The 11,918-nt window shown below is 37.3% G+C and overlaps 1 protein-coding gene across 1 annotated transcript in view; it reads left to right on the forward strand.

The window, feature by feature from the left end:
• Window positions 1–11,918, forward strand: part of ACTR2 (actin related protein 2) — a 37,563-nt gene that overhangs the window by 11,506 nt on the left and 14,139 nt on the right. Inside the window, exons 3-5 of the mRNA XM_049650325.1 lie at window positions 1,987–2,202; window positions 6,217–6,289; window positions 10,282–10,418. Of these exons, the coding sequence (XP_049506282.1) occupies window positions 1,987–2,202; window positions 6,217–6,289; window positions 10,282–10,418 (426 nt within the window). The remainder of the gene's footprint in view (window positions 1–1,986; window positions 2,203–6,216; window positions 6,290–10,281; window positions 10,419–11,918) is intronic.

Raw genomic sequence — 11,918 nt, forward strand, 5'->3', positions numbered from 1 at the left:
TACTCACAAATATGTGTACTAATTTAATCGGTTAACACCTGTTTTCCATTTTAACTGTCCCTCCTCTTTGTTCAGAGGATGGTAAAATATTCAATGCCAGATGTTTCTTTCAGTTAATTCTTTATAGTATGTATGTTCTAGAAGTAGATAGATGAGGCTTTTATTTTGAGTTGGTGTTGGGTCAGACATATGTAAGTCCCTATTCCTGCATGGGAAAAAAAGTAAATATTCTGATGAAATTAGATCAGACTTATTCTAAATTTGTTGAACTATAATTGTGAATGTATAATGATTATATAAGCCATCTAATTAATTAATTAATTTTGTGCAACCCGTAGAAAGATACATTCTAGAGGAAAGTAAGTAAGAAAATTGTGTATTATATTTGTTAATGGTCAATAGTAATACATGTTCTTGTAGGTATAGATTTCCCCCTTAACATTTTATTAACAAGTATTTAGAATGTATAGCAAAGTTGAAAGAATTTATAGTGAAACCCATATACCCATCACCTAGATTCTGACATTAATATTTACTCTACTGACCTATCACATATTTATTCATCTCTCCATCAGTCTATCTCATTTTTTGATGTATTTCAAAGTATCCATGTACTTCTCCCTAAATAATTCAACATATGTGTGTCATTGACTAGAATTCACAGATACGGATTTTTAGTTTTGTGTTTTCCTATCAGATGATTTTAAACAGTTAATATAAGTTACAGTACATTTGAGTTATGGTAAATTAACTTTATAAGAAATTAGTTGCAACAGAGAAGTTTTAGTGAACATTTCTAGCATCTGCTTTAACTTTGTTTTTCCTTTTTGTTGTTGCTTTCAGTGGATTTTCCAGAAATCTTTTTTTGAGACCTCGCCTGTTTTTAATTATCATTTTCAAAAGTTTTAAACTCCTATATATTTAAACTTCATTTTGAGACATTTTATGTTAATTTTAATGTTTTTTTTCATTTCTTCATGTTTTAAACTTAAGGTGTTGTAGCAAATAGTAGCTATTTCTGATTTTTGTTTTTTGTTGAGTTCATCAGTATATGTAGAAATCAAGATTATTTAATATCTTGACTAGCTGATTTCTAAAATAAGCTTAAATTCTAGGACATCATTAGCTCTATTATACATACAAAATTTGACTTTTCAAATGTGGGTCATCTTAAGTGTGCTCTCATTGGAGACAAGACTTGTGAGTACTCCACTTCACGTGTGATCACATAGTTTTCCAGTATTATACTTTAAGATTGAAAATGTTGCTCATGAGATGATTTTTAAAAATTGTTTCCCTGTGTCTTAATTTTTTTGTAGCTCTACAAATTTTCATTGATCTTGGTGAGGCATGTATAGAAACTCAATTTCAATTCTAACTTAGGTATATGCAGGTAGAAATTTGTGAAATTTGCAAGTTATGTGGTGCATATCTGCCTTATTACAGTATAATAAAGAATCATTTAATTTTAGCTTCTTTCGTTATGCTTTATAGTCCATTAAAACGTATCATTTACCCTTACCATTTCGATATTTAGTACGAAGAACTGTGCTGCATGCATTGAGCATTTTTCTACAAGTCTTTTTTCCCTGATGTGCTATTTCACATATCACAGGCCTTATTTTTTGAACATTTGAGCAAAAGAAACAGATGAAACCTCATACAAAACCCTCCAAAATATGAAAATGTGGGGTTTATTTGTGCTAATGCTCTTCTTTTGGAAACATATGTATTAAAGGTAAGGTCCATTTATTGATTTAAACCACGTTGTACATAAAAATTTATTATTCATGATTAAACTTTCCAAGGCATTGTTCTTGAAAGAAAAGATTTTTTAAACTTGTGGAATGAAGAACTTTATCTGAAAGTGCCAGAAAGATTAAAATTAATTATTCCCAAGTTTTCCAAAATATCATGGGAATGTAGTTTTCTGAAGATATTTTATGCAAAAATTTGGACTAAAGCTTTGATATTATAATTTTCTAGGATCTTATGGTTGGTGATGAGGCAAGTGAATTACGCTCAATGTTAGAAGTTAACTACCCTATGGAAAATGGCATAGTACGAAATTGGGATGACATGAAACACCTGTGGGACTATACATTTGGACCCGAGAAACTTAACATAGATACCAGAAATTGTAAAATCTTACTCACAGAGCCTCCCATGAACCCAACAAAAAACAGAGAGAAGATTGTAGAGGTAAGTGTTTTTAGGTGGGATATGTACATATGTGTTTCTGTGATGTCATGTTAAAGCAAATGCTCTTTCTTTTATCTTACCATTGTTGTTAAGGATAAAGGGAATAGGGGAACCTGCCTGGGTGGCTCAGTCGGATGAATGTCCAACTTAGGCTCAGGTCATGATTTCACGGTTTGTGAGTTCAAGCCCCACATCAGGCTCTGTGCTTACAGCTCAGAGCCTGGAGCCTACTTCAGATTCTGTGTCTCCTCTCTCTGCCCCTCCCCCGCTTGCTCTGTTTCTCTCTCTCTCTCAAAAATAAACATTATAAAAAATCTTTTAAAAAATAAAGGATCAAGGGAATAAAAATAATTGTTTCCCCTCAGATCCTATTTATTGAGCACCTAACTAGTCATTATTTCTAAGTAGAATATATCAGTATACAAAACCCTGCTGCCATGGAACTTATATTCTGGCAGGGGACAACCCCCCCACCCAAAAGTGAGTTAATTGAATGGTTGGTTAGAAGATAATAGATGCTAAATGTGGGGAAGTTGTGGGAGATTACATTTTTCATAGGGTGTGGGAGTAGACCTCCCTGAAAAGGTGATATTAAAACAAAGAGTAAGGGAGTCAGCCAGGATGTGTGAGGGGAAAGCATTCCAGGCAAAGGAAGTAGCTAGTGTGAAGGTCTTAAAATGGGAATAAGCCTGGTATGTTAGAGAGTCAGCAAGGAAGCCGGTATGGGAGGGCAACAGGAGATGAGTTCAGAGAAGTAATGGAGCCAGATCATACAGGGCCTTGCAGGCCCTTAAAGGGAATCATTCTTTTACTCCAAGTGAAATGAAGGGCTGTTACACAGAAGGGACATGCTCAGATTTAGGTTTCTGTGGCTGCTAGGTTGTGAGTAGACCATAAGGAGGCAAGAGTGGAAGAGAGACCAGTTTGAAGGCTTTCAGTTATCTAGGCAGAAGATAATGATGGTTAGGATTAGGGTAATAGCAGTGGAAGTAATGACAAGTGGCCAGATTATGTATCTGTTTTGAAGGTAGGGCCAAAGCATGTTCTGATGCATTAAATAAATATGGGTAATAGAGAGGAGAGTCAGGGATGACTTCAAACGTCTTGGCTTGGACACCTGGAGGATGACGTACCATCAACCAAGGTAGGAGAAGACGAAATAAGTAAAACAGGATTTGGGGGGAAGGATCGAGAGTTCAGTTTTGGACATGGTAGGCCCTCATTAGACATCCAGTCAAAAATGTCAGGTAGATAATGAGAGGTATCTCCCACTTTTCAAAAGTTCATGTTATGCCACTTTGCTTTTACCAAAGACCTACGCTAGTACCTGTTTTTGCTAACTGAACAAAGTCTGAAGATTTTCACTTCTATGAAAAAGAGGGAAAAGCAAAAATTGGATTCAGCATTGGTTTTGCAGCAAGCTGTTAGAGAGGCAGCGTGCACCCATAGCAGGAGAGTGGTGCTGCCATGCTGGTTCCCCAGGACCACACTCAGCATCTGAGCATCAAGGCGCCCTAGCTTTGAACTGTGTCAGTGAGCATCTGTGCTTTATCTCGTTTTATTTTGTGCATCCATTAGCAAGATGTGCCCTAAGCTATCAGAAGAGCCTAAAAGAAGTTATTTTTGACATCTGGGAGCACTCATAAATTAATTTCCATATAAATTAATGGTCATTGCTTCTTTGATTTACAACATTTCAGCTTCACCAAAGGTTTCATGGGATTACTCTACTTTCAGATAGGAGAAGTCTGTAAAAAAGATCAAGATCAGAAGAAAAGTCTGAGGCTAGACTAGAAACTTGGGAGTCATCAGGATATAGATAATCCATTCACCAGGGAAGAGAGATCAAACATTGGTGAGAAGGCTAAGGACTAAGGAGAGGGAAGCTAGTGAGAGCAGATTGAAGGGCTCTGAGGGAGCAGACACAGAGAGCAAGAAGTCTGCATCCTTCATAGTTCAGATAAGTAACTTTTCAAGGTTGTCTTTCATTATATTTGCTAATATATGAGGTAAAAACTGTCTTTGTTTTTTGTTATATACGAGGTAGAAACTTGCAATAATTATTTCTGTTTTAGCAGCTTTGCAGACACTACTTACTGTAAATATTTTGTTTTGCTCCATAACCATGTTTAGGTGTTGATGGAAATTTTGGAAGGATTTCAAATGAGATTGTTGTGAGACAATATTTTTAAATTCTGGATAAAAATTTAAGTTTCATATTAAGTGTTTTAAAATGTTTAAATCCTGGTTTTAGTTAGGAAATCCATGTCATTTCCTTATGGCTTATAACTACTAATACTTTTGATGTATAAGTAGTGATGTGTCATTGGTATTTATTTTTAGCAGTGCCTTGTAAAATCAGAGTAGAGGCATTTTTGCATTAAACTGAAAGGTTCCTAAACACGGAAACCTCTTTAGGAAAACAACACAATGTCAGAATTAAAACCAAGTTTTCGTTCAAATCAGATGAAAAGTCAGGGAGACGATGTTATACCTGGATGCCTCTTCCACTAGCTAGCTATTTGACCAGGACACGTAGTTTTGGGGGTTTTTGTTTTGTTTTGTTTTTTGTTTTTTTTAATCTGCAAGAATGACAAGGACTGGTCTCACTGTGCTGTAAGGTCTCACCTTAGTTTAGTATTCTTTTTTACTTGTGGGTGCAAATTTGGCTGTGACTGATAATGCCCTACTTTAATCTCATCCAGAAAGTTGATTTAGTACTAGAAATACTTTTTTCACCATCTTACTGATGAGAACAAATTCTAACGGACTTTCAAGATGACAAATGCAAATACAACTTCACGCTTCCATTTTCTTCTCTGTGGAGGGGGAGTAAAGGATGATGGAATAGAATAATGTTTAGAACATCTAGTTGCTTAATTGATGAATATGTGTTTCAGAGTTACGACGTTTAAATCCTCTATAAGTCTCATTGTGACTTATAAAATTTCTGAGTATCTAGATTTTCAGAGTGGTAGTCAGCCATGCCAGTCAAGGAGTGGTCACTGTAGATGACAGAAGAAGTCCTGCAGCATGTTCCCAGCCCACCTGGACTACAGAGAATGAGCATGGTTGTGACCAGAGAGGGCACAAGGAAGCTCCTCCCTCCATCATAGCTCAGCTGAGAGCAGTGCCACAGCCAGGGCTCAAGCTGGGAAGGTGGGAGTACCAACCAGCTAGGCAGTTTCTGTATCTGCCAGCCTTCAGGAATTACTGCGTACAGTTTTGTCTTTCTGCCCTACTGTTTCCCTACCTTCCTTTTTTCTTCTTTTTTTCATTTTTTTAACTGCTGAAGGTAGAGCCACAATCTTGGCTCGGCTTAGGGGAGAGGAATCGGAGGGAGGGTCAGCAGTTAAGCAATTTCTGTAGTTTTTCCTTGAATTAAAAGATATTTCCATGATGAATCACTGAATTCTACTCCTAAAACCAGTATTACACTGTATGTTAACTAACTAAAATCTAAATAAAAATTTTAAAAATAAAAGATATTTCCATTAAGGGACATCATTAAGAAAGGCTTGTTTAAATGCAGAAATCTTTCTTCCACTCTAATTATCCATTGACTAAAACACTCAAAAATCTTTGCTTTGGGGCACCTGGGTGGCTCAGTCCATTAAGCGCCTGACTCTTGATTTCATCTCAGGGCATGATCTCACGGTTAGTGGGCTCGAACCCTGTGTTAAAGGGGCTCAATGTGGGTGGGCGTTGAGGGGTTCTCTCTCTCTCCCTCTCTTTGTGCCCCTCCCCCACCCACGGTCTTTCTTTCTCTCTCAAAATTAAAAAAAAAAAAAAAAATGCTTTGTAACACTTATGAAATGCTTGAGAACTCGGTATTTATCCAAAATCTGTTCCCATCATTGGAGCTCTGTGGTAGCTGAGGAGAATGGAGGACTCTTATAGGTCCCTTGATTCTGTCTTGGCAACTAATCCACTCTGTGACAATCAAGAAAGCATAAATATTTATTATGTAACTTCTAAATACCAGTATTTCTTTCTTTCTTTTTGCATTTTCAGGTAATGTTTGAAACTTACCAGTTTTCTGGTGTGTATGTAGCTATCCAGGCGGTTCTGACTTTGTATGCTCAAGGTAGGTGAAACTTAATTTTTAGAACAACAATTCAGACATTAAGTGCATTTTATGTCACAGGAATTTGATTTTATAATAAGTTTTGAATCCCAGAAAAGCACAGTATTATAGATTTATTCAAATATTTTCATAATTTCTAAAATTTGTCAAATAAAATCTCACATATATTTTTATTTTCTTCATTAAACAATGAAAGACCTAAGGTAAGAAGAGAACTTCTCAATTTTTAAGAAGTAGGAGGTTCCCTCTTTTAGTCTGTATTAAAATAACGTCTTTTTGTACAGTGGAAAACAAGCATGGGATTTGTCCTTAGAATTGGCAGAGTTAAAGAAAAAAAATACAGAGATCCAAAAAAGTTAGTAAAGATCACGCCTGCCTTATACATGGTAGATGAAATACAAAGGAGAAGGTAGACATTTGGCAGTGTCTTCCTAACTTACATGTTTTCTTGGTGCTGCCGATAGTAACTGCCTTCCTTTCTATTGAGAATAAAAATTGGCCATGTGGGGAGAGCTCTTTACATTCTGATGTTCTGATGGTCTTATGAAGAACTTATGGGGCTGTCAGATATGTGCCACACAGTCTCTTAGGTACTTGAAATGTAAAGATGCCCTCATAGAATATGGAATCTAATGGGGGCAAAGATATTGAAACAGATCATTTTGATTCAGCATGTCAGAGAAGGTTTCTGAAGGAGAGGACACCTGAGCTAAGTCTCCAGCCTTAATAGTTAGCAGTGTATGTGACATAGTGCTTAGAAAACTCTTTTTAATATCATGGAGCGCCATCCTATTTTATACATATTTAGTAAAAATCACCTTGTAAAATACATATTGGCTTATTAAACCATCTTTAGTACTACATAGAGATTCTTAGAAAATACTTAGGGGAATTAAATTTTTAAAGAAGCTTTGTTCATTCACCAAGTGGAATGTACCTTGCACTCTGTTTAGTGCAGAGTATATAGCAGTGAGTAAGCTGGATGTGGTCTTCTTGACCTTTTTTTTTTTTTTTTTTAACGTTTATCTATTTTTGAGAGACAGAGTGCAAGCAGGGGAGGGGCAGAGAGAGAGGGAGACAGAATCTGAAGCAGGCTTCAGGCTCCAAGCTGTCAGCACAGAGCCTGACATGGGGCTCGAACTCACAGACTGTGAGATCATGACCTAAGCCGAAGTCGGATGCTCAACCTACTGAGCCGCCCAGGCGCCCCGGTCTTCTTGATCTTAAGGTGATTACAGTCCAGCTGTGAATAATTTTTCCTTTGAGGAAGGAATTAAAAATTACTTGCTACTTTACAAGGAGCGTTTGTATCCAGGTAATTTTATTTCATTTTTAGAAAAATAAATTTTAGAAATTATTTTAGAAAATACCTTGGAAAAAGTAGATATTAACAATTTTGAATCTAAGCTTCAAAACTGATGATAATAGTTTCATTTAGGGGGTGAGGATGGGACAGTTCTGCTGAAATGAATTTTTGTTTGAACTATATTTGAATAAATACAATTGACCTTAATGGATTTTTCTAGCGATAGTCATAAATTTATTTGCATCCAGTGGGAAGATACCCTCACTTAATTCCTAATATTTAACCATTTTTGTTTAACTGTTGATTCCTTAGTTTGAGAAATGATAGTCTAGCAATGAACAAAAGAACTCCAATAAAATTCTCCTTGAAGGTAGCTAGTGCTGTCAGCTACAAAAGCAAAGGTAGGAAGAAGCATTCAGCGCTGTGGAAGGGTTTTGAACAAGAGAAGTGACACAGTGGGTTAGGAAGCTATGTTTGACTACACGGCACACACACAGGACTGAGGAGAATAAAGGGAATTAGGGGATCTGGAGGTTAGAATTGTCAGGAAAGGTGTAAATGAAAAGGTATGAACTAGATTGAACCTTAAAGAATCCATAGGAATTGAAGTGGAAGGAATGAGTAATCCAGTGAAAAAGAGGGGGGCACTGAAAATGGGTCAGATTATACAGGGAAAGGCTATTGTGTAACCTGGTGGGAGTGGGAGAAAATAAGAAGTTGCATGAGAAGGTCTGTTTGTAAAATATAATGTAAATCCCTGCTTTAGTTGATATTACTGGGAGTATTTTTGAATTAATGATGTGGATTCCTCTTTTTTTCAATGAGAAGTTTCTTGTTGAAAGGAATGCAGCATTAAAAGATACTAAATGGTTTTTATGAACCTTTTTATGAAGATTTATGTCCACCATCAATCAAGGAGAGACATTATATGAGCCTCCAAAGGAGGTAGATTAAGTAAATGTATTCAAAGACAAATCATTACGATGAAATATTATAGTACATTCAAGTTTGTATTAAGAAAGAGGGATTGGGCACCTGGGCGGCTCAGTTGGTTAAGCATCTGACTCTTGATTTCAACTCAGGTCGTGATCTCATGGTTTGTGAGATCTGCGCTGACAGCATTGAGCCTGCTTGGGATTCTCTCTCTCCCTCTCTCTCCCTTCCCTGCTAGCTCTCTCTCACTCTCAAAATAAATAAATAGACATTTTTTTAAAAAAGGAAGAGGGAGGGGTGCCTGGGTGGCTCAGTCGGTTGAGCGGCCGACTTCGGCCCAGGTCATGATCTCGCATCAGGCTCTGTGCTGACAGCTCAGAGCCTGGAGCCTGTTTCAGCTTCTGTGTCTCCCTCTCTCTCTGACTGTCCCCCGTTCATGCTCTATCTCTCACTGTCTCAAAAATAAATAAATGTAAAAAAAAAAATTTTTTTTTTTAAAAAAAAGGAAGAGGGAGAGGTTCCTGGGTGGCTCAGTCATTTGAACCACTGACTCTTAATATTGGCTCAGGTCTGAGATTGAGCCGTGTCGGGCTCCACCGTGGGCATGGAGCCTGCTTAAGATTCTCTGTCTCCCTCTGCTTGTTTGTGTGCCTGCATGTGTGTGCTTGCTGTCTCTCACTCTCAAAAAAAAAAAAAAAAAAAAAAAAAAAAATGGAGAGAGCCTCTTCAGGGATGTGAAAATGATAACATAATGGTTAAGAAAGTTACAGACATTGCATATTCTATAGAGTTAAAAAAAATTTTTTTTTTTTGGTTAAAAACATTATTAGACTGGGGCGCCTGGGTGGCTCAGTCAGTTAAGCGTCCGACTTCGGCTCAGGTCATGATCTCGCGGTGTGTGGGTTCGGGCCCCGCGTCGGGCTCTGTGCTGACAGCTCAGAGCCTGGAGCCTGCTTCCGATTCTGTGTCTCCCTCTCTCTCTGACCCTCCCCCATTCATGCTCTGTCTCTCTCTGTCTCAAAAATAAATAAACATTAAAACATTTAATGTTTAACATTTAAAAACATTATTAGGCTATTAACTACTAGAAAATTTGAATTAGAAAAAGTTATGTATTTTTTTTCCTGCATTAACCCTTGTGCGGAAGGTAACTTTTGTAGTCATTCCTATCAATAGGAAATTTTATCAATAGGAATTAGAAAAAGTTATGTATTTTTTTCCTGCATTAACCCTTGTGCGAAGGTAACTTTTGTAGTCATTCCTATCAATAGGAATTTTTCCAAAACATAGTTTTGAATATATGACAAAAATAATAAGTACATTATTTTCAACAAGCTTCACTATCAACTTGTGTAGTATTTATCTCTCACAATGGTTTTCATAAAAGTTACCATGATGCTTTAGAAAATTGCACTTGAAGGGAATTCGGGGATGAAGATTAAATTGGAAAGAAGAAGAATTGTACTGAGCTTTAAGAGACATTCTTCGGTCTCAGAGTCTGTTTCTTCCCATCTCCTGGGATGGCACATAGACTAGCAGTCTCTCTCACAAGAGACATGTGTGAGAATACTCACTTTAGTGTCCAGATACTAGAAGTAAGCTGCAGAATAGCAAACAATAAAGAAATGCTGGCTTCTAGACCATTCTGGTTGGGGAAGTTTCTAGTTTGGCTTCTCTGCTAATTTTTGAAATTTGCTGGCTTTGATTTTTTCTGGTCTGGCTTTTTATTTAAGACTTCATGGTTTTCACACAGGTTTATTAACTGGAGTAGTGGTGGACTCTGGAGATGGTGTGACTCACATCTGTCCAGTGTATGAAGGCTTTTCTCTCCCTCACCTTACCAGGAGACTAGATATTGCAGGGAGGGATATTACCAGATACCTTATCAAGGTAAGCAAAAGAAGATATTGTAGAAATTAGCTTTTGTAGTTTGTGTTTACTGACTTAACACAATATTTGAATATATCATCTCAGGACCATAGCAGATCTTCTGTACCACTGGAGGAGTGACACATTTACCCCAGTATTCGTATAAAAATCCAAGTAAGATTTATATACATGCTCTCCGGTATAGTAATGAGAATAGAACACATCATTACATAATTATGTTTGCTATTCCCAGGGACTGGGCAGTGAGGTATTTCAAAGATAGAAGAGACCTTAAAACCTCCTTGAACAATAGAGGCAGGCTTTTCTGCCATAAAACCTTTCTTTGACAGGTATATGTTAAAGCCATAATCCTGACTGGGTTGCCTTTTCTTGTCCTTCCCCAGAAAATACAGTGATCGCAAATTAACGATATTTGTTTAAAAACCGGGCCCCGTTGCACCAGACTTTAATATTTAGTAGTTTTCATGGAATTAACCCAGTTTTTAGTGTTTGCTATATTAAAGTTTACTTCTGGGTGTAATTAGTTATAAACATTGCTGGAGAAAGTGTATAAGGCAATTATTTGGAGGCATGTATATATATATATATATTTTAATATTGGGAGAAAAAAGTCTAGTCTACTGTCTATATCAGAATTCTGTTACTTAGAATATTCTCTCCAGGTCAGTGGCTCTCTGCCAAGCTGATGCTGTCCCCCAGGGACACTTTGCAATATCTGGAGACATGTGGTTGTTAACAGCTGTGTGGGAATGCTACTAAACATCCTACAATGAGTGGGGCAGCCCTCCAACAAAGAATTGTAAGGTCCACAATGTCATTGGTGCTGCTGTTGAGAAACTATTCTAGGGTGATATCTGTGTGATAAAATGGGTCGTATTAAGTGTTTACCTTGACTTTGGGTTCTTTTTGTCTCATTTAGAGTAATAATGAGATTAAGTAAATGAGAATTATACTCTCATTCTAGGCCAGAGTTCTGTCTGAGGACTTTCCAAGGGTTTTCTCACAAAGATTAGCTAATGGGACTTATTTTTAAAGTTTTTATATGCAAAGTCCAGTTTGTTTATGCTACATATTATGGTATAGGGTTTTTTCTGTCAGCTACTTGAATTCTTATCATTTATGTGATTCACAAATGCTCTTGCCCATCTAGTACGTGTCAGATATAATACTAGAAGTTAGGGATAAAACTTTCTAAGACCTAGGGATATTTCATGAATATGGCATTGATTGAGCAAGTGGCAGATTGTGGGAGTACAGTACTAAAATAATATGTATTAATACATAGAGTTTTGGGGTGCCTGGGTGGCTCAGTTGGTTGAGCATCCAGCTCGATTTCCACGCAGGTCATCATCCCAGGGTTGTGGGGTTGAGCCCAATGTCAGGCTCCGCGCTGAGTGGAGCCTGCTTAAGATTCTTCCTCTCCCTCTCCCCTTCTCCCCTTCTCCCCTTCTCCCCTTCTCCCCTTCTCCCCTTCTCCCCTTCTCCCCTTCTCCCCTTCTC

This window comes from Panthera uncia (genome assembly GCF_023721935.1).
Source record: "Panthera uncia isolate 11264 chromosome A3 unlocalized genomic scaffold, Puncia_PCG_1.0 HiC_scaffold_11, whole genome shotgun sequence".
NCBI lineage: Eukaryota > Metazoa > Chordata > Mammalia > Carnivora > Felidae > Panthera > Panthera uncia.